Source organism: Callithrix jacchus, chromosome 2 (genome assembly GCF_049354715.1).
Source record: "Callithrix jacchus isolate 240 chromosome 2, calJac240_pri, whole genome shotgun sequence".
In the NCBI taxonomy this organism is placed as follows: Eukaryota; Metazoa; Chordata; class Mammalia; order Primates; family Cebidae; genus Callithrix; species Callithrix jacchus.
The window spans coordinates 163,672,496-163,699,415 of record NC_133503.1 but is presented as its reverse complement, the minus strand read 5'-3'; the positions used below and the strand labels follow the sequence as shown (position 1 = coordinate 163,699,415).

Genomic DNA, 26,920 nt, shown 5'->3' with positions numbered 1-26,920 from the left:
ATTTGTTGGGTTTTATAGGTTCAAAGAAAAGAAAACTGAGAGTGCTGATAAGATAAGGAACTGAGAGTTTTGGTTTAAGTGATCAATCATGTGACTCAGTCTACAAAAAGAGGGAACAGAGGCCAGCGGGGAGCTAAAATAAATTAGGAGAAAATGTTACCAAAAGGTTTTCTAGAGAAAGATCTCTTATGGTGTGAAATCATGAGATAAGATGCAGTCAGAGATTGGGTTTTAGAGTTTAATGTTTCTGAGATTCACAGTATAGCTTGCTGGTCTACAAGGACATTTGACTATCTTAGGATAAAGGCAGGATTTAGGGTGAAGATAAATAATGTAAACCAAGACTCGGTGGCTTTACTGGATATGAGCAAGGGATGCAGAAGCTTGTGGAGAAGAGAGATATATTCAGAGAGCTTGACCTCATAGCAGAAGAAGCATGGATTAATAGATGTTCAGGGGAGGAAATTTCCATCTCATTTTGAAAATATGGAAACATCTTTTAATGTTGGTGCAAAAGTTCTGGGCAGTAGAGAGAAAAGGTGGGAGCAGGGTGGTTGTTGGAAAGAATCTTGAGAGAGGGTGTTCAAGATAGTAAGAAGATGATGGCGTGAAAGCAGATTGGAGGTTGTAAAGCTTCCCTTCTCTGAGGACTGCAGGGCTAAGAAATATGCTTAGAAGTGAGCGACTTCAAAGGATTTAACCTGGGCATAAGTTGTGGGGTTTTTTGCCATTGTTGTTTTGAGACAAGGTCTCACTCTGTGTGTAGGCTAAGGTACAGTGGTACCATCTTAGCTCACTACAGCCTCAAACTTCTGGGCTCAAGCAATCCTATCACCTTAGCCTCCCAAGTAGCTGGGACTAAAGATATGCACCACCACACTGGCTAATTTTTAAATTTTCTGTTTCAACAAATTCTCTCTATGTTGCCCAGGCTGGTCTAGAACTCTAGGACTCAAGTGATTGTTTCACCTCAGCCTGCCAAAATGCTGAGATTACAGGCATGAGCCACCATTCCCATTCATAAATTGTTTTAAGCCAGAGACAATTATATTACTAAAGCCAATAAAGTAAAAGGAGAAAACCTTCTAGCTTGAATATAAGAAAGCGTATTTAATTCAGGCAGTTCTCTGATATTGTATTTTATGACCTATTTATTTTTATCAATTAATTGAGAGACAAACTAAGACTTATAAATGTTGTGTATGGTCAAACTACATTAATGTTGTTTTTAAATCCCCAAAGTTAACGTAATCAACATTATGCAATAGAATGGAGAGAACTTTGACTTCAACAGATTAAGAATTCAGAAGATAGTTGATGGATTTTTCTTGCTAATAGGCACAAAGCAGGTGATCTTGGGCTTTAACTTTGTGCTAAATTGATGACCAATTATTGCTGATTTTACCTCTTAGTAATGCTTATTTCATCATGTCCCTCTTCCCTTCCTATGCTGATACTATTCTTGTTTAGGCCATCATCCTCTCTCTCCCACATTACTTTAAAAGCCTCCCCACTAGTCTCCTTCTCTTTTAACTTAAACCTACAAGCCCATCTTCCTTACCACCAGTGTAAATACCTTTCAGAAATCTAACCTGGTCATTATCCTACTGAAAGCCATTCCAATCTCTGCACTGTCTAGAGGTGACAGTACAAACTCTTAATTATGGCATCACAGTGGCTCTATAATGTGTCCCCTGCCAACTTTTTCAGTTTCATTTTTTGTTTGCTGCCAGTAGGTTCCGATCTAATCAAATGCAGTATGTTTTAGTTTTTAAGTGAAGAACACTCCATTAAAAAAAATTACTTGATACCTAAAATAAATGCCTGTTCTGTGCTTGACAAATTAGTCTAGTTTCAGAGGAATGAATCTTAAATGAGGTGGCATGTAGACATGGCTATTCCACTATTGACAATTGGGTTATTTTAGGCATTACATAAAATTATATTAGAGCTACAGCCTTTGAATTTGTGCATAGGAATTGCTATGGATTAAGCTTCAGATGCTCAGTGTAGGACACATTTTGTAACAGCTTTATTGAGATATAATTTACATACCATATAACTCATTCATTTAAAGTATACATTTCAATGGTTTTTAGGATATTCACAGATATATGCAACAATCACCACAATTTTATTTTTTATTATTTCTTAATTTTTCATGCCCTGATGCAGCATCTGACATCACCACAATTTCAGGTGATATCTTAAGCCCCCTCAAAAAACCTTGTGCCCTTTAGCTGTTATCCTCATATACCCTATCTGTCTTAACTCCAAGAAATCACTAATCTACTCTGTCTCTATGGAATTTGCATATTCTAGGCATCTAATATAAATGGAATTATATGACGTGGTCTTTTGTGTATGGGTTTTTTACATAGCATCATGTATTTAATATTCAGATTCTAGCATGAATTAGTACTTCATTTGTACAGCAGAATAATATTTTATTGTATGGTTATACCACATTTTGCTTCTCAAATCATTGACATTGAGGTTGTTTCCAACTTTTGGCTGTTATCAATAATACTGCTATGAACATTTGTGTAAAATTTTTTGTATGGATATATATTTGAATGTCTCTTCAGAATATAGCTAGGAATGGAATTGCTGAGTGTCTTAGTTTGGGTAGCTATAAAAAAAATACAATAAACTGGGTGGCTTACAAAAAAAAAAAAAACAGAAATGTGTTTCTCACAGTTTTGGAGGCTGAAGAGCCTAAGATCAAGGCATTGGCAGATTCTGTGTCTGGTGAGGGTCCTCTTAGTAGACAACCATCTTTTTTCTGTGCCTTCACATAGTGGAGGGGTTGAGAGATGTCTCTGAGGCCTCTTTTATAAGGTCATTCATCCTATTAATGGGGGCTCCACCCTGGTGACCTAATCACCTCCAAATGGCACACTTCTTAACACTATCCTCTTAGGGGTTAGGATTTCAACATATGAATCTGCTTCAGGGCTAGTGGGGACACATAAATATTGAACCCATTGCACTGGGTCATATGATTACTCTATAGTTAACGTCATGAGGAATTTCCAGCTATTTTTCAAAGTTGCTGCATGATATTACCCCACTAACAGTTTATTAGAGTATGAATTTCTCTCCATTGTTGTCAACACGTTTTATTATCTGAGTTTTTTGTTATAGCCACCCTACTGGATATGAAGTGGTATCTTATTGTGGTTTTGATTTGCATTTCCCTAATGCCTAATGATGTTAAGCATCTTTCCATGTGTAAATTGGGTATTTTAATTTTTTCTATGGAGAATTACTTATTCAAATCCTCTGCATATTTTTAATTGGATTATTAATATTTCTACTATTTCATTGTAAGAATTCCTTACATATTCTGGATACTAGTCTCCTATCAGATATATGTTTGGCAAATATTTTCTCCCATTCTGTGAGTTGTCTTTTTACTTTCTTGATAGTGTCCTTTGAAGCACTGAAGTTCTTAATTTTTAGTAAGTTTATGTATTTTTTTCTTTTGTTGCTGCTTTTTTTTGGTGTCATATCTAAGGAACTATTTCGACTATTATTTTTTCAAATATTCTTTTGACTTAGCTGCCACTTTGATTTCAGATTTCTTTCTGCCAGAGCTGTGAACTAATAAATTTCTATTGTTTTTAAGCAACTCAGTTTGTGGTAATTTTTTTTTTCTTACAGCAGCCAAAAGAAACGAACTCTGTTGGCCAAATCACATCCTCGTTCTCATTTTTCTCCAGGGAGAAATAGGTCATCTGGTTGAATGTGGCTCTAGGGAGTATCCTTTCATCCCTCTCCCTTAGCTGCCAGTGGCTGTCATCAATCTGTAATACTTCTTGGTTGCCTCCCTTTTGTCTCTTCTGAAGATATTTGCCATTGGATTTAGGGCTTGCCTGGATAATCCAGGATGATCTTATTTCAAGATAATTAAATTAATTACATCTGCAGAGACCTTTTTCCTATATAAGGTCACATCCACAGGTTCTGGGGTTTAGGACATGGACATATCTTTTTGGAGGCCACCATTCAACCACCACAATTACTCCTATGGTGGTCTCTCCATAAAATGTGGTGGAAGGGAGAAAGTTCTACTTTCATTTATGCTCATTGTAACATTTGTAAAACATAAAATTAAAAAAATTAAAAGTCATCCATATGTGCACCCACAGTATGAGTTATTCATAATTTATATTCTCTCAAATTTTAGATTCATAAACCCATATTTAAAACTAAAGCTTAGCAGGCACCATGGCTCACACCTGTAATCCCAGCAATTTGGGAGATCAAGGCAAGCAGACCACTTCAGCTCAGGAGTTCGAGACCATCCTGGGCAACATGTCAAAATCCCATCTGTACGAAAAAATACAAAAAATAGCCGGGCATTGTGGCATGTGTCTGTAGTCCCAACAACTCAGGAGCTGAGGTAGGGGGATCACTTGAACTTGGGAGGCAGAGGTTTCCCACTGAGCCAAGATCATGTCAGTACTCTCCAGCCTGGGTGAGAATGTGACCCCGTCTCAAAAACAAAAACAAGACAAAACAGAAATAACAACTAAAACTAAAGCTCTGCTCTATGTACTAATTATTTTTATTTAATAAATTATGAACACCTTAATCTGTCAATAGGTATGGAGATAAAACATAATTTTAATGCCTACAGTATGTCCTGTTGCATAAACATACCAAAACTTATTGAACCAATCTCCTATGACAGATATGTGTTATTTCCAAACGTTCATAATTATGAAGAAAATGATGATGAACCTCCTTGTTGTATTGAGCTTTACACACTTGTCCAGTTGTTATCTTAGAATAAATTACTAAATCAGTTCTTTTCTTTTCTTTTTTTTATTGCATTTTAGGTTTTGGGGTACATGTGAAGAACATGCAAGATAGTTGCATAGGTACACATGTGGCAGTGTGATTTGCTGCCTTCCTCCCCTTCACCTATATCTGGCATTTCTCCCCATGCTCTCTCTCCCCAGCTAATACATTATGCCAGGTCATCCTTCAGTAGTTTGTATAAAAGTATATTCCTAACTACAGTGTATGAGAGTGAGTGCTTATATTCTTTTACTGATTTTGGGTATTACCCATCTTTTAATTAATTTGAGAACATTCTAATTAGGATTTTTTCAAATATACTCATGATATTTGTTTGTTGTGTCTCCTTTTGTACCATTTTTGTCACAAAGCTTTGTGTTTACCACAGAGGTCTAAAAATTAGAATCACACTCATAGCTAGAGAAAAAGACTTTATTAGGAATCTGGTAAATCTGAAAACGTCTTAATATCAGGACTCGATACTCCTTGGTAGTTTCAGTTTAACCATACAAGACTGGCTCAACCTGATAGATCCAGAAGAAATGTAGCAGAGTCTGGAAAGATTGAGCAAAGATGGCAAGGGAGAAGTAATGGGGGTAAGGGTGATTTTATTATATTTCAGTATTTTACAGTTTATGTAAACTTTGAACTAAATAAAATGCATTAACAAACATGAAGTTTCTATATTGGACTGCATCTGTAACTAGGGAAAGAGAACATAAAGGAAACAATAAAAAGACTTAGAAGTATTGGAAACACACTCCACTAAAATGGTTTTATTTTTTATTTTTTGAAACAGAGTCTCTGTCACCCAGACAGGAGTGCAGTGGTGTGATCTTGGCTGACTGCAACTGCCACCTCCTTGGTTCAAGTGATTCTCCTGTTTCAGCCTTCTGAGCAGCTGGGACTACAGGCACATGCCACCATACCTGGCTAATTTTTTTGTATATTTAGTAGAGAAGGGGTTTCACCATGTTGGCCAGGCTGGTTTTGAACCCCTGACCTCAGGTGATCTGCCCACCTAGACCTTCCAAAGTGCTGGGATTACAGGCATGAGCCACCATACCTGACCTAAAATGTTTTTAATAGCCACATTTATGGAAAGGAAACAGATAAAGCCATAGTTGTAATGAAAGGACCTCTTGAGTGTTTGACTCTAAATGTTTATTTTAAAAAGGAACTCTTGATTCAAATGGCAATCCAAGATCACTTCGAAATCATGAGCAAGATCTCCCAGACCAAAATCTCATGGCTAGAAAATGGATAACCTGATTACATAGACCCTAAGAGATCTTTTATGAAAACCTGAGAGGAACAGTGGACCTGAGAGCAAAACACTTCTGCAGAGATACCTTATGGATCCACAGTCAAGATATTTCAGCTGCACCTTTGTCTATTGCCCACATATCCAGGTAATTCTTTTAAATAGTTTAAGAATGGTAAATTATTCATTTCCTAGGGGACTGAAAATTCCTAGTCAAAGATTATTTTTTGAAAAGTTTCATGAAAACGACTGAAGCTTTCATTTAGTTCTACATCGTGTAGAAGATTCAGAAGGCATCAGGAGTAACCCTCTGCTCTTTTCTTTATCCATTACTAGCTCCCTACTTTCATTTTGAATTTCTCCCTATTTTTTCCCCCTTTGTGTTCAGATACGATTATTCTCCATTCTACTTTCCAACACCCGCCCCTTTTCAACTATCACCTTCTCCACCCCTAAGTAAAAAGGCCTTCTCTCAACTTCTTGTTTATACTTAGATCCTTGTTTTACTCACCTACAATTCCCGAATAATTGAATAATTGTCTGCTCCCACAGACCACATCATATCTATTTACCATGTAGCTTGTTGACAACAGTGCATATGTGCCAGGCACTGTATAAAGCACTAAGGACACAGAATACAGAATTCCTGTCCTCTATAATTAGGGTGAATTGACAGAAGAAGAAACTGGTGTTACAATGGTCAGTTAGAAAGTCATTGTGGTCAATCACTTATAAATTACAATACACTTTCCCCCTATTTTTAGTATTTTCTATTACAACAAAACTACCTTCCATAAGAAATGATAGGATGGAGTATTCAAGATACAGTGTGTCAAACTGAAAAATGAATAAACAGAGTTAACGATTTGTTTGACCAGAAGCAAGAAGGCAGTCAGGGAATCCAAAGTGGTAGTTTTGCTGACTGTTTTGAAACTCTCAGTTGAGAGAATGAACCTCATGCACAATTGACGCCTTAAGGGAAGGTCTTGAAATGAAAGACAATGAAAAGTTTTGCGGCTGCAGAGTTTAGTACCATTGGACGCAAGATGGCTAAAGTTCTTTAAATGTGAACTCCAAGGAAGGTCAGAGATAAACTCGACTGCTAAAAATCAGATTTAGAAAAGCGATATTCACCCACGTAGACTGGTAACTCCAATAGTGTTTAGAGTTCCCCATCCAGACGGAGACTTGGATGTGCTACAAGAGGGGCCGGCCGATGGGGTTTCCGTTTCGGACCAGGAGACTATAATCACTTTATTTTAGCAACCTTCCTACTACGAAGCCAAAACTTGACAGTCCTCTCTTCAGACACTTGCGTCTGCCCTCCGGACTGTGGCTCCCGCGCCGGACAGGCAAGCGAGAGAGCGGACGACAATCCGCACCCAGCCAGTCAGACGTCACCAAGCTGTCTTCCAGGAGGCAGGCGGAGAGAGCTCACTTCCCATTGGGTCAGCCTAGGGGCACGGCTGGCTCCCTATTGGCTTAGAGGAGGGCGTGCCTTAACGTCACACTCGCGCCTAGTCTCCTTGCTGCTCTGAATTATGGGAGGGAAGGGAAGTCCAAGAGGAAAAAATAAACCGGAACGACCTTTGCCGGTCTGGGCCTGCCCTCTTCCGTAGCTGATGTCTCCTCCCACCAACGAGGCGAGCTCCGCCCTACGCCCCGCCCTTGCTGGGGGATCAGGTGATTGCAGGCCGACACCGTCACGTGGCCGGGGCGCGCCCGCCGATTGTGGCCATGGCGGCCGCAGTCTCTAGTGTGGTGAGACGAGTGGAAGAGCTCGGGGACCTGGCTCAGGCCCACATACAGCAACTTAGCGAAGCTGCCGGTGAAGATGGTGAGGGAGCGGAGGAGGGGGAGGCGGGTGGGACAGACTGCGCTTCGGGACTGGCGCTCGATGACTATAAGGGCTAGAGGCTGAGGCCTGTGTTCCTTTGGGTCCCAGGCCGCACGTAGCTACCCGAGGTGTGTCGCTTCTGATCCCCGCTGCGCCATCGGTTGCCCACTCCCCAGAATTCACATTGCCAAGGCGTTGGCTTCGAAAACTGCCTTTTCAGAACCCATGGAAAATCTGTCCAGATCTGTGCTGGTGTACTTAACTGTCTAGGTAGCGACTGGAAAGGGTAGAATCTAAATAAAATACAAAAGTTTAAATAAATGGCTAAGGTGACTAATACTCAAATTAGTAATGGTGGTTTTGCATCCTGTAAAGATAAATAGGGATGTATAATAGTTCCCACTTTTTCATTGCTGCGTTGTAAATTTCTGTTTTACATTTTGGATTCGAAACAGCATTGTACAGAAGAGCTTTACGTTGGTGTGATTTAGACTATTCTGTCCCATACATCACGTCAGTTCTCACAAGCGCTCTGTTAAGTATTGGGATACTTGTTTTGGAAAAATCTAAGCTGTTATTTTAGGAAAAACTGGGCTAGGGAATTACATCAACCTGAATTTAAGTAGAATTCTCTTCATTGTGTCTCAGCTGCCTATAGGATCTACATTATTCCTTTTTGAGTTTTGAGTCATTAGTACAGATTTAAAAATTCTTGTGGACTGACTCATCATCGGCGTCATAGGAAAACAGTAGTGGAACATTGTATTAAGCGATTGAATAGTTGGTGAATTTCTTATTAATAGGGTCTGTGCTGAAATGCCTTAGTTTCAACGAATATTTGTTGCCGGATTATCTTTTCTCAAGAGTGTTTTGTTTTGTTTTGTTTTTAAACAGACAGTCTCCTTTATGTCGCCCAGGGTGGAGCCCCTCTAGTAAGTAGTGGGACTCCAGGCACACACCACCACGCCCGGCTAACTTTTGTATATTTGGTAGAAACGGGGTTCACCATGTTGCCCAGGTTGGTCCTGAACTCCTGGGCGCAAGCATTCCACCCGCCTTGGCTTCCCAAAGTGCTGGGATTACAGGAGTGAGCCACTGACCCCGGTCAGGAGTGTGTTCTTTAAAAACGTACAGACCATCCTGAAGCTGACTTGTATTTTGGTCTGCGGATTCACATGAATAATTCTTGGGTAGTAGTAGCTATTAATTTGAAAGTGTATCTAAGTTACCTCTAATTCTAGATTCACTTGAACATGTCCAAAGAGACCAAAGAATGTTTTTTATTCACTTATCACTGAACCAAAAAGCCGTTGCATTTCCTTTGGAAGACTTCTTTAATCTGGAATGAATGAGACCTGGAAATAAAAGTCATGTGCTATATATGGAATTCTTGTTTGGAGGCTTTATACTTCTGAAAATTACTAAAATAAAATGACAGTGTTAGTGGTCCACATTATGAGCTGTTGATCAGCATGGAAATCAGTTTAATCTTAAAAATATTACAAGATTTTTTTATGAACTTTAATTAAAACAAAATTTCATGTACTTGAATTTGGCATTCTTTTTCCATGCAACAAGAATAATATACATTCAAGTTTTGTTCTTTAATGTAACAACTGTATGTTTATACTAGGGTATAGAGGTTTGATAGTTTCCATTGTCATCTTCAAATTAGATGAGATAAAGCCAGATATTATTTCATCTAAAAATGCATTTTTAAATTTCTAGCCAATTTTTGTTAATTTATTTCTCATTGTGCAAGCATAATCTGTTTACTATATGGAAGTATGTCATGAGAGAGTTTTTCCAGAGATTTTGTAAGAATCTGTCACCTTTTGTCTTGCCTGTCATTACTTTGACTAAATAATTCTAGTAAAAATACAGCATTTTATGGGGTTTTTCCAAAATGTGAGCTAGCCACCACTCCCTCCCCCAGTAATTATGTCATGAGTTTATGTGACATACTCTTTCAGTAATGGTTTAGTAAATTCAATACAAATCTTTACATTGAAAATAATCTTGCAAGTTAAAAAAAAATCAACATACTCTCTAAAGAAGCCCCAAATGAGTGTTTTATTCCATATAATTTCAGTTTATAGTAGAATAGTTTTCTAGATTGTGTGGATGTCTTCTGGGCTAATGAGAGGTGGGAAGACAGTGGTAAGAAGTGGATTTCAACTCAAGTCAAAGTGGATGTTACAGGGATCAAAATCGAATCTCAGGCTTTACCTGAGAAGTCTTAAGGCAGCAGTCACGTGATTGCCAACAGACATAGCCTGATGGTGCTTTTGCCCAGCACTGAAACAGCTTATCTGTCTGTGTAACTCCTGAGACTGGATCAGGTAGGCCTACACCAAGTGCTACACTATCTGTTCATTGGCCCATGAAGAAGAAAGGGAATATGTTAGAATATCAGAATGTGTTTCAAAAGGGAACCACAGAGAGGCAAACTCAGGGAATTTAGTGCCTTGATAGTGGGTGTATCTAAATTTGACTACATTGAAGTGCTGCAGAATGGTGAGTAGTGCCTCAGAGTGGACGCATAAGACAACGTGAAATCGTAGAGGCAACAAAGGGATTATGACATTACAGAAAGGGAAAAAAATCAGGAGATGGTGAAGGCAGAGGGAGGGTGAGTTGTGATTAGAAGACTTAATCATAAGTATAGTTCCTTTTCTTCCAGGTTTTAAGGAAATGAGTTAATTTGTTTCTAAGTTTTTAAAAGAATTAACAACGAAGCTGCATTATGTAATTTTAATTATAAACAATGATGATGAAGTTACAATTGCTCATAACGCTTGCATTTTATAAGGAATTTGCTTTGGTCTATCATGGCCTTTTGGATAACATTTACAACTTCATTTATGAAATTATAAGTTTTCAGTGGAAGCCCTTTCTGTAGATTTATATATATTATTTATATAATATTTCAGTAAGTTTTTAATTTGTTTAAATATTTTGAGTGCATTATCAGACTGCATTTAACAAATGGCAGTAATGAATCCAGAAAGTTTTCAGTATTTTGCTTTCTAGAATAAATTTTCATGATAAATTTACTTAATTAGGTTTAGGCATTACGAGATATTTCATGTGTTAGATAAGATATTTTTACTTAAATACTGTTTCTCCATATGCCATAATATTATTTCATCTTATCATTTCATCATTTCATCTTGATACATAATCTTTTTGTTTGTTTAAGTAATCATGTTTTTGTTTCTTATAGATCACTTTTTAATTCGGGCCTCTGCAGCATTAGAAAAATTGAAACTCCTGTGTGGAGAAGAGAAAGAATGTTCAAATCCATCAAATCTTCTAGAACTTTACACACAGGTACTGAGAGAGATGTGGACTCTGGCATTTTATGAGTGCAGGTTGTTTATTTAGATCATTGACTCCAAGTTTAAATAAAACAAAATCACTTTATTCTGTATTTCAAGTGTTTAATTTTGTTCAAAAAACTATGAATAAAGCCCAAAAACTTGAAACTTTGAGACAGTATGCAAAGAAGTAAGATTTATTAGATGTGTTAATAAGAACAGTCAGGAAAAAAATCTTACAGATAACAGAATTGTTTTCCTTTAGAGATAATTGAACAGAACACTAGTGTGTACAATGTCTAATCTCTTGAAAGTTTCCGAGGGAGTAGGGGAATATATAAGAACCCCTTTTTTCCCCCTGAAATTTACTCTCCCTAGGATTCTCAATAATATTCCCCCTGCTAGTGTCATGCAAATCTATGCAATTTTTCTCTTCACTCCCTTTTTTTAACTTTCCTTTCAAAATTAGGCTGCTGTGTGGCGAACACCTTTTTTTCTTGGTTTTCTGAAATGCTGCTGAGGCATGCTGACATCAAGAAATATAATTTTATTATAGTAACTAACGTTTATATAGCACTTTGTAGTTGATAGAATATGCTCATATGTCCTTTTTGGATTGCTAAGAGGTAATAAAACGGGTGTGGTTACAGAAAGTGCAGTAAACTTAGCCTTCCAAAGTGCCCATTTATAGCATTTAAATGCCTGGTACTGTTCTTCCTCTTAAGAAGTTTCTAAATATAGCTTTTGCCTCTAAATATCATGGCTGAGTGAGCCTAACAGCTACTCAAACCAGAGAGAACTGTTTAGGTTTGGCAGGTATTTTGCTCTGCTTTCTTTCCTCTCAGAAGACTGTGCTTGTCTGCATATGTTGTATGTCATCTCATTTTTTTTCACATAAGAGTGTTCTAAGCATTTTAACTTACTTACAAGAAAAAGGCAAAAGACATAGAGATACAGATTTAAATTTTCCAGATCCTCTTAAACCATATTTATGGTTTTAAATCAACAGATCACCCTTCATATGATGATGATCTCTCCTTACTGGCTTAGGCCTTTCACACAATAACACTTACTGCTTAAGTGGTACTAACTGGATGCTAGGTAACGTTTCTAGTACTTTACATAGGTTAATTAATTTTATACTCCAATAAGGAGCTTTGAAAGGTATTTTAGTGAATTTATCACTTAGCCAATTAAGAAAATAAGGCTCAAAAAAGATAAATTGACCTGTCTTTGGTTAGTTAAGTGATTAGTGATAGAAATGACACTAGAACCCAGTTTCCTTAGTCTTAGTTCAATAGATTAAAAAAGGAAAAAGGATTGGGGAGTTTTAATATGCTTTAACAGGATCTCTAGTATTTAGGAATATTGAGGGCTTAGTGTTTGAATTGCATATGTTGATGGTAGGCTTCCTATATTGGGTGGCAGGATACATATGACCCTAATGCTTGCTCTGTATTTGGGAAAACAAATAAATCCTTCAAAGGTTCAAAACTAGAGGTGGTGACCTTAACTTGTTATAGCAGACATTTAGAAAATTTTCAGGGATTATATAAATAGCAGAATATAGTAATTATATATTTCATAATTATACATGATTAAATTCCATCAATTAATGCTCCATTTTCTTTTTTCACTGAAAGAAACATTAATTCAGCACTCTAGTAAAATACCTATGAAATTTTCTTTAAAATCTTTCTCAAATTATGTTTACATCTAGACCTTTTGACTGCTTCTCAAAGTTACTTACTGAACTGGAAGATTTAAATGTGTAATAAAGCACCTATGTGTGCAAGGTTAAACTGTAAGAGTTGTTTTTTTAAGTTTAAATCATTGATATATACCTTTTTTTTTTTTAAGGCTATTTTGGACATGACATATTTTGAAGAGAACAAACTAGTAGATGAAGATTTTCCTGAAGACTCTTCACAGAAAGTAAAAGAGCTGATCAGATTTCTTTCAGAACCAGAAATTTTAGTTAAGGAAAATAATATGCATCCAAAAGTAAGTTTTACATTCCTGTTAATTATGGTGGAATATTGCTGGTTCTTGCTGTCCTGCTCTTTGGAGTCTGTAGTTTTTCTTCTTGATTGTGTCTTTGTTTCTTAAATTAAGATTGGATGAGGGAGATAAAAGGGCTTAACACTTCAGATCAATGTCGCAACAAAGATACCATATTTTACTAAACGTATGTCAGAATATTTATATAATAGAATTGTAATTACAGTGCCTAATCATTTTTTAAACATAGATACTCCAATTTCACCTCCCTTTACTTTTGCAGATGCTGTTTCCTTGAAGGTCACTATTAATCTAATTACCACATCTGTTGTCCTTACAGTCCTTATCTTTTCAAACCTTTGCCACCCTTCTTAGCATTGATCACCCCCTTCCTCTGAGACCCTGCATGCTACTTTTCCTCTTCTTCCTCTCTGAAATGTTTTCTCTTGCCCTTTTGCTAGCAACTTTCCTGCCTTCCGTTCTAGAAGCACAGATACTAGCCAAGGATGTCTCTTTCATCACAGATAGTATCTATTCTCTCTTTGCTTGACAACCTATTCACAGGCTTTGTACTGTCATCTCTATTTGGATAATTCCATGATTTTTTATCTCTAGTCCTGGATACTCTTTCAAACAAATAATTTTTCATCTTTAACATGCTGCTGATTATCTACTTAGATGTATTTTTTGCTCTATTTATTTATCAGGGGATGCTGTGGAAACATTATCCCCAGATTTAAATGACAAACCACTATAAAAATTTTGATTTATTAAAATAATTTTTGTGTATACATTTTCATTATTTTATTCAAGCAGTAGACATAGATATGATCTTAATTTAAGTAACGTATTTCTGAAAAGTTACCTTTTAAATGAAATGATTGCTTATATTGCAAATATGTTAGGGGAATTTGCTAGTAAAAATATTTTTTTAATTATTTTATAAAACTATTTGTAAATTGAAATATTTTAATTTTCATGTATTAATAGACTTGCATATTTACAATTGAAAGTAAGGCCTCCCTGTGCAAATTGCTAAACCAAAGGTACATTTTGGGTTGTGAGAATGTTTTTAATTGCTGAATTTTTGAAATTAACTTCAGCTTTTACAGACATCCAGTTTCTCTTTTTAACATATCTCTTTTGTGTTTCAGCACTGTAGTTTGCTTGGGGACGAGCTACTGGAATGTCTCTCTTGGAGACGAGGAGCCCTGTTGTATATGTATTGCCATTCTCTGACCAAAAGAAGAGAGTGGCTCTTGAGAAAATCCAGTTTGCTTAAAAAGGTAAGAAGACATTCCTTACATACTTTTTATTGTTGACATTTATAGGTTTCAAAAAGCTATCTTTGTTATAGTACTAAGAGTAATGGATCAAAGGGTCTGGGTTTGTGTTCTAGAACTTTTATTTACTAGCTGGGTAATCATAAATAAATTGAGATTGTTCTGAAGACTAAATCAGATAACATGTGAAAGTACTTTGTAATCTGTGAAGTTCTTATTTTTAAGGATTTATATTGTTTTAAATGTAAGATAAACTATATTAATTTCTAAACTTCTAGAAAACTTTTGGCCTGAAGAAAACACTTGGTTGTGAACCTGTCAGCAGATCGCTTCTAAGGAACTCACATGACCCTGCTCCTAGAAAATTGTAGCCTTCTGATTCACTTGACTATTATGACCAAATCATTAAATCCAAAATATAAGTCTTAGTATTGTATCAGTTAGGATTCTAACTTGAGTTAAATGTGCATACAATTTAGGTGGGATTGGAAATGGGAGGCCACACTTGCAGATATAAAAGTTTGATTGTAAAATTTCTAAATTGTAAGTATATACATGTTTTTAACACGTTGAGCACATCTTTATTATCTTTATTTTATTTATTTATTTTTTTGAGACGGAGTCTTGCTCTGTTGCCCAGGCTGGAGTGCAGTGGCCTGATCTCAGCTCACTGCAACCTCTGCTTCCCAGGTTCAAGTGATTCTCCTGCCTCAGCCTGCTGAGTAGCTGGGATTATAGGCATGCACCACCACACCTGGATAATTTTTGTATCTTTAATATTCATGGGGTTTCACCATGTTGGTCAGGTTGGTCTTGAACTCCTGACCTCATGATCCACCCACTTCAGACTCCCAAAGTGCCACCATGCCCTGTGTCAAGGGGTATATTTATATTAGCAAAGTCTTGGGATGTTGGGTCTTTATACCATTGAAATATAGCTATAAGCTATGTCTATATATGAACCCATTTTCTCTTGATTAAAGAATGGAAAATATTAATATTTGAAGTTTATACATCTCTGCATACAATACTTTCAATTCTTTGGTTTTGACTTTTATTTAGTACCTTGTTGATGGAATCAGTTACTTGCTACAGATGCTAAACTATCGATGTCCTATCCAGTTAAATGAAGGAGTTTCTTTCCAGGACCTAGACACAGCTAAATTACTGAGTGCAGGTAATGTGATCTTTCATTAAATTTTCTAAGTGATTTAAAGCTTCTTAAGATTTTAGGAAGTTTGTTAGATTTCACTCTGATTCAAATAAATGTCAAGGTAGATTACAGAAAAAAAGTAATAAAAGGGCTTATAAAAAATTCAAAGATTAAATTTTTTGATGTAATACAGAAATATACTTCTAATCCCTTGTGTTTAATAATTTTGGAGGTTATGTATTGTGTTCCTTTTACTCATTTTGCATCCTCACACAGCCCTGTATTGGTTGGCTTTCACACTACTGTAAAGATACTACCTGAGACTGGGTAATTTATAAACAAAAGAGGTTTAATTGACTCTCAGTTACACATGGCTGGGGAAGTGTCAGGAAACTTACAATCATGGTAGAAGGGGAAGCAGGCACATCTTACGTGGTAGCGGGTAAGAGAGAGAGCATGTGTTAGTGCAGGAAAATCTATCATTTATAAAACCATCAGCTCTTGTGAGAATTCACTCACTATCATGAGAACAGCATGGAGGAAACCACCCCCATGATCCAGTCACTTTGCAGCAGGTTCCTCCCTCAACACTGGAGATTATAATTCAATATGAGATTTGGGTGGGGACACAAAGGCAAAGCATATTAAGCCCCAATCAACATTTTATGAGAACTAGATTTGGCTACTTATAACTGACTGGAAGTAACTTTTAAATAAGGTAGACATTTAGTGATCTTTCACATAGAAAAGGTTCCAGAGCTGGTACAGTGGCTCCATCTCATCATGTTCTTACCTTTTTCCTCCATTCATCTTTAGAACCAGACCCCCTCTTCATGGGGGAGGCACTTTATATAGAAAACATAATCTCTGTTTAGGACATTGCTTTTATTCTCAGTATTCCAAGGTGTTCCTAGAGCTCCTTCAATCCATTTCAGGCTACAGGAATTGCAAAAGGGATTTTCAGCCAAGTCTGTTTTTTCAGACCATCCTTCTCAGAAGTTTCTTAAAACCTCCCATTTTACTGGCCAGAATTTAATCAGATGACTTTACTTAGCTATAAGAAAACCTGGGAAGTATAGTCCTTAACCAGATACATTGCCATCCCAAATAAAATTAAGGTTCTTTACTAAGAAAAAGGTATGGGGAGAATGAATACTGGTTGGCAATTATAAATTTCTGCCACAAGCATCTGTGTAGTTGAAAATTCTAGGAACTGATTATAGAACATCATCTGGGTTTTAGACTTGTATATATATAGAGAAGAACCACTTACTTTTACCATCTCCTTATAAATGGAGAACTGAGGTCCAGGTAAACCAGGTGAATTGCTCAAAGTCAAATAGCTGCAAGTAACATTAGATCACATGTGTAAACTTTCTTCTTTTATACTTCGTCTGAAGTTTGAATGGAAAAAAAAGAAACATGAAGAATAATTAGAATATCTCTTTGGAAAAATTCTAGAATTTTAAATGTGTTTTAATTCTTCCTGTTCCTTTGTCTATTTGAAAACATTTCACAGAAAGAAACAGTGATTTAAGTGCCATTAACATGATGTCCAAAAGTTATTATTTTCTGTTCATTTAGGCAAATATTTTATTCTAAAACAACTTATTGTGAATACAAAAAGCTCCCTCAGTGGGCATGGCATTTTGATTAACATGGGGTATTTGATGTATTTATGGCAAGTATTACTAGTTATTAGTTATTTCAAATAGCTAGGAACCAATTAGAGGCATTGAAAATGGCTTTTTAAAAATTTATATTTACCCATGTGGACTGATTAAATTGAATTCTTAATGTGGCACACTTTAAAAGAAAAAAGGTGGCGGTAGGAACTAAAGCTCATTTAGAACCAAAGAGAATGGGACAAATCACCTGTTTTCCTCATTCTCCCATTTCTAGTTATAAAGTAAAATACTCTCATAGCCTGGAATTTTTTCTTCAGGAAGCATGTAATATTGGTGCCATCTCTTTGTCATACTTTGAATTTACTAGCTCCTAGTTTCAGCTGCCTCTTCAACAAGGGAATTAAAAGGGTCAGATAGGGTAGCATTTTCCCGACAAAAGGAATCAGTACGGGCACCGAAGCAGTTTTGCTGCATACAGTCCTCAGTCCTCTTATGATGTCGGCTTCTTGTTCTTGTCTAAAGAAGTTTGCCTTCTTTGGGAGGCCAAGGCAGGATGATCGCTTGAGAAAAGCTAGGAGTTCAAGACATAGTAAGACCTCATCTCTGCAAAAACTTTAAAAAAAAAAAAAAAGAAAATTAGCCAGGTGTGGTGATGCGTGATTGTAGTTCCAGCTACTTAGTAGGCTGAGGTGGGAGGGTCATTTGAACCCAGGAGTTTGAGGCTGCAGTGAGCTGTGATCACACAGCTGCACTCTAGCCTGGGTAACATAGTGGGACCCTGAATGAGGGGGGAAAAAAAAAAAGGTTGCTTTGCCCAAATGTATTCTATCTGAAGATGATTAGATTTGAAGCCAGGAAACCTACAATTTATAGGCTGAATTACTCCTAAGTCCCTGTTGGAGAGGCTCAAATTATTTTTTGTTAATCAATCTAAAATACAGTTCTGAATAATTCTTAATATTTAGAGAAAAAAGTTCTATATGAGACATCAAATTTTTTGTGGCTATATCTTGGTGATAATTAACCTATTTTTAGATAAAACTCAAAACTGTGTATGGTTTTTGTTACTTTTTCTAAGGTAAGATAATCATAATGTTGTTTAGACATTATCTGTATGTCGTTAAATTTTATGCAATAAGCTCTTGTATCTCACCTCTGAGCCTCATTCTTCTGGGAAGTGGGGCCAGAGAATTTTAATCTTTGGACATGGCCTTATCAGATGAAAGGCTTATAAAAATTGCCTTGTCAGAATAAACCTGGAATCAAATGGGGGTAAACCAAAAAACTGTCCAACTTTTACACCCTTGGTTTATGCCCTTCTTGATAGCATCAAGGACTCTCCCTCCCCTACAAATTGGCACTGGTATCACAGAAGAATGTATGAGTGGGAGGGGGATGATGAAGAGAGATTGGGTTAATGGGTACAAACATATAGTTAGAAAGAAGGAGTAAGTTCTGGTGTGTGATAGCAGAGTAGCTGTAAGTAACAACATACTATGTTTTTCAAAATAGCTAGGGGAGAGGACTCGAAATGTGCCCAATGCATAGAAATGGTATTTGGGTGATGGATACCCTAAATACCTTTACTTGATCATTACTTACTCTTATGTATATAACAAAATTTCACATATACTCCTAAATAAGAGCAAATAGAATGTATTGAAAAAATTTTAAATACAGATTTTTGTGTAACCTTTGCAAGTTCTGATTCACTAGATGAAGCCCAGGATTCTATTTTTAATAAGCTCCCTAAATTGTTAGGATATAGGCAGATTTGCACATCATGCTCCCAGAAGATGGCAGTCTGGCCACCTTTTTTTTCTGTGAAAGTTATCTTTCTGCCCTCTCCTTTAATGAATTATCTTCATTCCCTTTCCCTACCTCCCATGTCACATGTGCCTTCCTTCTGTTAACATGTGTTTACCAAGGGCATCCGCAATGTAAAGTGAAATGTCTTATTGTAAAACAATGATAAATATTAACGGCAAAAGAAAGTATCAGGGAACATTCATAGAAGCAAAAAGCCTGTATCTATAGAGTAGTGGACCACTTGTAGGAATAGAGAAGAAGAAGAAGAAGGTGTCTAGTTTTTACCTTGTTCATCTCTTCCTTTATTTTAATGCAGTTATTTTGAAAGTGTCTTTGGAACAGCAGCATCAGCATCACCCCAGGTTTTAGGAATTAACTTAAAAAATATAAATTCATAAACCCAACCCCATGTCCCAGTCTGAAACTGTAGGGGCAGAGCAGCAATCGGCATTTTAGTAAATCCACCAGGTAATTCAAATGCAGGCAAAATTTTGAAAACCACTGTTTATCATATAGCCATTTGTATTAGTCCATTTTCACACTGCTGATAAAGACATACCCAAGACTGGGAAGAAAAAATAGGTTTAATGGACTCACGGTTCCATGTGACTGGGAGGCCTCACAATCATGAGGGAAGGCAAAAGGCACTTCTTACATGGTGGTAGCAATAGAGAATGAGAGAGAAGTGAAAGGGAAGCCCCTTACAAAACTATCAGATCTCTTGAGACTTACTCACTACCACAAGAACAGTTATGGGGGAGACCACCCCCGTGATTCAGTTGTTTCCCACTGGGACCCTCCCACAACACATGGGAATTATGGGGGTACATTTCAAAATGAGGTTTGGATGGGAACACACAGCCAAACCATATCACCAGTCATTCAGTTATTCTGCTGAACCTGTTGTTTCTGTTGCTACTCTTTATAAGCAGAAATTGAGGTGAAGTGAAGGTGAAAACTGTAGGAAAAAATTTTGATACTTTAAAAAGCAGGCAGTGGATTCAAAACAGAAACTATCACCATTTTGAAAGTTGAATTATCCATATCCTTTACCATCATAGGTCACTTTTGTTGAATCATATTAGGTGACTATCTGAAATTATGTTACTCATTTATTTGAAATAACCTTTTCTAATCACAGAAGTATATTAGAATACATCATTTTTTTTTTACTTTAATAACTTTAAGAAGTTACAATTTTTTATTTTATATATTCTTTAAGAAAATTCCATGAATTAAGTAGGGGATGTGACCTCGTTTCTCATATTTAAAACCTGAGATTCAAAGAGCTTTGGTGACTTGCCCAAAGACACAAAGCCAGTAATTTATACCCAGATCTTTTTTTATTCTAGGTTTATTTGTCTTTCTGCCAAATTAATATACTTTATGCACCATAAATGTTTAATTATATAATTGCCTACTGGAAAGCTACCCATAAGAAGAATGTGTTCAACATTTGATGAAAATTCTGCAGCGTATTCTCTTTTTTTCTGGTAATACAAAGCATCTTGGAAATAATTTAACATTTTTAATAATTTAAAATATGGACTCTCAGGCATGATTATGCATGATAATTTCTTAGACTTTTAGAGAAATATAGGAGGTCTAGGATATTTGACTGTAACTATATGAATGATCCTAGAGCATACCCCAGTTTATAAGTACTCTGAAATTGTCAGCAGAATTTGGAGTGTATATTCTAGTTCTTAAATCAGATTCTCGAAGAAGTTCTAGCAGACCCCAAAAAGGTCAAAAACATTTATGGTCCTCTTAAAAAAAATTCTCTGTTACTCTTTCTTTTTGTAATGGGCCTCTTTTACTAGTAAAATATACATAAAAATGCTAATTAAATAAAGATGTATTAGTCATATTTGGCTTTTGTATTACTGTTAAAGTGAGAATAGAAAATACTTAATGACAAAGGGAACTTACTGGAGTTTAGTTAATAACTAGGGTTTATTTTTAAGCTTTTAATTCTAAATTGTCAACCTAAATGACTTTCTCAGGAATATTTAGTGACATTCATCTGCTGGCTATGATGTACAGTGGAGAAATGTGTTACTGGGGATCGAAGTATTGTGCTGATCAGCAACCAGAAAATCATGAAATGGATGCTGATATCTCTGGAGCAAGCTGCACTACACAAAAGGAACCCTTGGATTTCCGAGAAGTAGGAGAAAAAATCTTGAAAAAGTATGTATCTGTGTGTGAAGGACCCCTGAAAGAACAAGAATGGAATACAACGAATGCAAAACAAATTTTAAACTTCTTTCATCATCGCTGTAACTAGTAAGTTCATCTAGTCCTTTTCAAATAGAAAAACAACAAGACCCATGAAATGGAAAAGAGAGTTCCAAAAAAGAAAGACATGTTGATATTGGATACGAGAATATTACACTGCATAAAGATATGCAGTTTGGGTACCCTTCTTTAAACGCCATCCACCTTTTTCATTATGAATTCTTAAACCTATGAAGGGATGATTCTTTAATTTCTAAAGTGTTGTTCAAATTCACCTTGAAATACAGATGTTATGTCACTAATAATGAGTAACTCAATTTCGCTTTACAAAGATTTTTTCTATTACTTTAGATTATTTTTTTATTATGGTATATGTAACACAAGTTTACCATTTTTATCATCTTTAGATTATTTTTTAATCTCCCTATCTTGAAGTCTGCCATTCTTCAGAAATTAATGTCAAGTTACCTCATTGCTTTGAATACATACTATGGATATAAATGTAGGCAAAATGAAAGATTATGGCTAATATTCAGATTCCATTTTCAATAAAGGTAAATAATGAAAGATCTCACAAAGGAATCATTGTGTTTAATTATTTTGCCATGTATTACTAATTGTATTTAAAATTTCTACTTCCTTTAGCCATTTTATAAAAATTTAAAAATTATTTTTCTATTTTGTTTAAAAGAAAATGCATGGCTTTTCAAGTGACTAATGAAGATCAAAACCAAGTTAGGTTAGTCTACCATTAGTTCATATGCTGTTATAGCATATCTTTTCATACCATACTGAAATATTAATATTTTCTGCCTTTAATAATAGGGGTGAGTGTTAAAGGCCAGAGAGCCTAACTTGATATCTTGCTTATGGTCTTTCTGTCTACCTCATCTTGGGATGATCTTTCTGATACCTTGCTGATATCTTGGACTTCTGCCTCAGTGATTTTATCACATTCCAGCAGCTTATTCCTGCAGCCTCACTTAGAATGTCACCACCTTGAGTTTCTCTTTTTAGTAAAATTTCAGTAACTGATAACTGCCCTCTTTCCAGTTTTTTTTACTTCCTTGTTTTATTGACTTTCTCTCCTTTTATGCTTGTTCCACATTCTTCAGTTTCTTCTCACCCCATTTTCTTGACTGCTCCCCTTCCTCCTAAACTGTTAGCCCCTTTCAGGCTTGCTTTCCTTTCCACCCTCAGCTTTATGGGGCACTATATGAACTAATCTCACCACTTATTCTTTCCCTAGTCTTTTAGTCTAGTTCTTCTGCAATCCTGTTTATTATCTATCTTTTCTGGAATGCCGAGTTCTTCAAGGGTAGTCCTTCAGTGGAATCACTACAAATGTCTCGCTTCAGCCTTGGAAAAGCCCTCAATGTAAACCTTCTGTTTGTTACTAGGGTGGCCTCTGTCCTATTTCCTGCTGTGGCTGAGCCAAACTTCATTACTTTCCTTAGGTCCTCTGCCCCTCCTCTAGCATATGGCTCTTCCTCCTATTGGACAGAAAATTGAGACCATGAAGAGGTCAACTTGTATTTACCAACTTTATTCATTTTCCCTTGATTTAGAGGAAAAGAGCTTGCCTGCTTCCTATCAAAGGCTACTCTGTGCTGCAGGTTGGTTTCATCTGTGCTGTCTCCCTCATTTCCCTTGTGGTGTCTTACTTTCTGCCTACCTTTTAGGTATTGATCTTCACTAGATTTTTTTTCTCTCTCTCTTTTTTTTTTTGACTTTACATATTTTCTACAATGTTATTCATAGCCATGGCTTCTTTTACCACTGTAATATCGACTGAGTCTCAAACCTGTAACTTGTATCCTGGCTTCTCTCTTGCTCTCTAAACCTTGTTTCTAACTACCTATCAAATATTTTCACTTAGACATCCCATAGTAATTTTAAATGCAATGTGTCCAAACATCAAGTCCTTGTCTTTTATTTAAAATCCTTTCTGCTTTATAAGTGTTCTCTTTTTGGGATCTTCCACAGATCAGAGCAACACAGAATACTTACCTTCTCAGCCATGTCTCTGTAGTCATCCTGTATAATCATATTCTAGTACAGTGTTGCTCAAACAGTTAAAATCCAGTCTGCTTTATCAGTAAACATAACAATTCTGATAGAGCCTTTGTGGCAAGGGGAATCTCTCAATTCCTGCCCCAGCACCCTTGCTTATCCTTACACAGCCAAGATTTTTTATTTAACTTAACATTTTAGCAGGTTTTATTATGAAAATACTTTTGTGCTTTCTAAGTATAAAGATTTAAATTATTTTTAATATGGTTTTTAGAACCATAGTCTGTCCCTCTTTTTAGAGCATCCTGATCAATTGCAAGTACTTCCAGTTCTTCCCCAAATGTACTTTGTGTGTTTTCAACCTAAGTAGGCTTGCAGACATCATTACTTCTACATCCTTCTTTGTGACCAAGTGAATACCTACCTACTTTTTAAGTCTCAGCTTCAGTGATTCTCTTTTCTTGGGCTTTTTTCAGCCCTTATCAGTCAAATTAGATGCTCCTTTGTTCTCGTTCTTTACTCTTCCCCTCCCATATTATCACACTGATCACATTGCTTTGTAATTATTTTATTTATAGTTGGTAAACTCCATATTTAAAAAATTTCCTTGTATACATAGTGCATGGTAGACCCTTAGTAATGTTTTTGAATTAATGAGGCATGATTCTAAATGCCAAACTTTGCACAAAAAGGTTGTTGCTATTGAATTCCTAACTGCCATGCCCTCTATACCAGTGGCTGACAAGGTATATATATATATTGTCTTGAGAGGAGTATTCAGATTCGAACCTGAGAAAAGAGAACTTTCTCTTATAAAGCTGGAAACTTCCATTTTGCCTTCATAATCCTTGTAGACCACTTGGTCTCACTGGTTGGTACAGTTGTGAGGGTAATACCGGGTGCTTTTTGTACAACTTTCCATCCCCACACAGTTGGAGAATAATTTGTAGACTATAGCAGTTAAAATGCTTTTTACTCTGGTGTATTATAAAATAATGAACACATTCTTGTATATGTTAAAGCCTGCTAAGTAATTCAATTAGAATGAAATAAACTCAAAGTACCAAATACCCCACATAAAGAAAATACTACACTAAATTCACTCAACAACTATTGTATGCATACCATGTGCCAGATTTTATCCTAGACACTGAGGATATAGCTTTGTAACCACCCCCTCCTGTTTCAGAGCTTGTATTCTAGTGGAGGAAGTTAGACAAAGCATTTTAAATAATAAATGTATTATAGAGAGTGTCAAGTGATGAGTACCATGAAGAAGAATAAATTAGGGTAAGGGGCTAGTGTGATGGGAGAGGGGTGGGATGCCATCATATTTAGGGTTGTTTGGAAACTGCTGCTTTAGCATTTGTGTCTTCAAATTTCCCTTCTTTGGTTATATACCTTGCATATTCAGTACATTTATGAAGTTTCTTTCTTATAGAAGTTCTGATACTGAATTAAGGAATGGGTCATTACTTAAGACCTTACCATTTAAGCTACACATAAAGGGTTTCTCTCCAGTATGGATTTTGCGAATGGTTAAGTGATACCAAAAGGCCTTGTTGAATTTTTTACACTTAGGGTTTCTCTTCGGTTTGAATTCTCTTGTTGTTACCAAAACTCTGTTAAAGGACTCTTCACAGTCCTTAAATTTGTATGGTTCTTTCCCAATATGAATTTTTTGATGTTAACTAGGCTTTTAGACTTAATTAAGGATGTGTCTGCTCTGCTGCATTTACAGGGTTTTAGGCTACTAAAAATATTGATGCTGATTAAGGTGCAAATCATGACTGAAGACTTTTTTCTTTTGCATAGAGTAGAGTGAGGTGAGGGTCATGGCTAAAACCCCACAATAACATTACATTCCTAACTTTACCGTCTTGCTGCAAATTCTGGTGTTCATTAAAGTGTAAGCTGTGTCAAAAGGCATTTTTAGATTCATTTTAATGGCATTTTAATAAACTCACAGTTGGTTAACATGCTGGTGTTAGATGGCTTGTCTTGTTTCTTTTTCTACTTTCCAGGGCTCCTTTTCTAGCTTAAATAAGGGTACCCCATCGGCCACAGAATCCAGGATTCTATAGTTCTTTAGTTTCACTTCTCTATATTCTTTTTTTTTTTTTAACAATGAGATGATATGTTACAGCAATATTACATTAACATGCATTTAATATATCCACAATTAAAGTATGCATTATGTATTTATGCTGGTGTTCTTTCATATTTTTTGTTTCTTCTAGTGAAAATTTCCAAGTAAACTGTTTTTGAGCATATACATTTTTAAAAAAATAAAACCATACACCCCTACTTGTTGCTTGTTTTCTTTTATATTCGACTGTTGCATCAGAATTAAAACTTTTATCATCTCAGTTTATTATTTTAACTTCTGAATCTTATTTCTTCTGGTCCTAATACCTTTTGAAGATGGGGTAATATAGTGGTTAGGATTTTGAGCTCTGGAGCCAGAAGGCCTGAGTTTAATCACAGACCTGTCATTTATAATACTAACTGTGTGATTCTCTGTAAGTTATTTAATCTTCCTGTGCCTTATTATCTTATTTTTTTTAACACAGTATAGTACCTACCTCAAGGATATTTAAGATTAAATAAGTTAATGTTCAGTGTGCTTTAGTTCAGTGCCTAGCACATGGTAAGAACACAAGAGAATTAGCTATTACTAGACTGTTTCCCTTAATGTCTAGTTCTGTATATAGACATACCTCATTTGGCATGCTGACTCATTAGCCAGACAATTGAATGACAAACTTGTTGGCCAGTAAAGCACTGCCTTTCCTTAGTTCAAGTTATTCTGGTCTCTCAGGAGGGAAGCAGATTTCAGAGAAGAAATCAGGACTTGGATAGGCATCTCAAATGTTTTTTGTGGATATGACTGGAAGAAAACCTCAAATTAATTTTCAAAAAATCTTCAGGCCCTCCCAAATATATATAATACCCACTGTATTGAGATGTACTAGTCATCTAAATATGTTATACATGCCCTATTTAAAATGGAATTTTTCAGTCAGCCTAATTGCTTTGGCTTCAGATACCTTTTGGTCTCATTCTTAAGTCACAAGTCAGAGGCATTTAATGAAATACTGGTTATTTAAATATAAATACCGTGCTTAAAAACAGATTATTCTAAATCCTATTATCTACATGATTAATATGTAGCTATAAAAACCCAAAATGGAGAAGGTATATATAAATACATGCGTGTGCGCACATACACACACACACACAACAGTATTTAGAAAGGATGGAAAAGTGTGTGTGTGTAAACAATGGAAGGGTAACGAAAGCTCTACAAAATGTTTACTTATAGTGGAGGCAGAAGGCAAGGAACCAGATGGAAAAGACCAGGATGGAAGCTATATTTCTCTGAATATACCTTAAATTTTGAACATCTGACTTTGGAACCATGTACATACGTTACTCTAAAACAAAATTTAATCAAAGTTAAAAAAAAGCCCTACAAGTTCAAAGCAAAATGAAACAAGTGACCTGCATTCTATATCAAATTGATGGCTTAAATACACAGGTATGTTTCAATTATCTTCAA

At 36.0% G+C, this 26,920-nt stretch overlaps 1 protein-coding gene across 1 annotated transcript; it reads left to right on the top strand.

Moving 5' to 3' along the window:
• The first annotated feature begins 7,786 nt into the window (after positions 1–7,786).
• RIMOC1 (RAB7A interacting MON1-CCZ1 complex subunit 1) lies at positions 7,787–25,665 on the top strand. Its single transcript, XM_002745022.7, has 6 exons — positions 7,787–7,910; positions 11,137–11,243; positions 13,091–13,234; positions 14,386–14,517; positions 15,577–15,691; positions 21,111–25,665. The coding sequence occupies exons 1-6, from the start codon at positions 7,811–7,813 to the stop codon at positions 21,392–21,394; spliced, it is 882 nt and encodes a 293-aa protein (XP_002745068.3). The 5' UTR covers positions 7,787–7,810; the 3' UTR covers positions 21,395–25,665.
• The last annotated feature ends 1,255 nt before the right edge of the window (positions 25,666–26,920 follow it).

Bases quoted from the DNA above. Each gene is read 5' to 3' on its own strand.
- RIMOC1 (XM_002745022.7), top strand. From the start codon at position 7,811: ATGGCGGCCGCAGTCTCTAGTGTGGTGAGACGAGTGGAAGAGCTCGGG. The intron at 7,911-11,136 runs GTGAGGGAGCGG...TGTTTCTTATAG, and splicing joins CGAAGCTGCCGGTGAAGATG to ATCACTTTTTAATTCGGGCC. The intron at 14,518-15,576 runs GTAAGAAGACAT...ACTTTTATTTAG, and splicing joins AATCCAGTTTGCTTAAAAAG to TACCTTGTTGATGGAATCAG.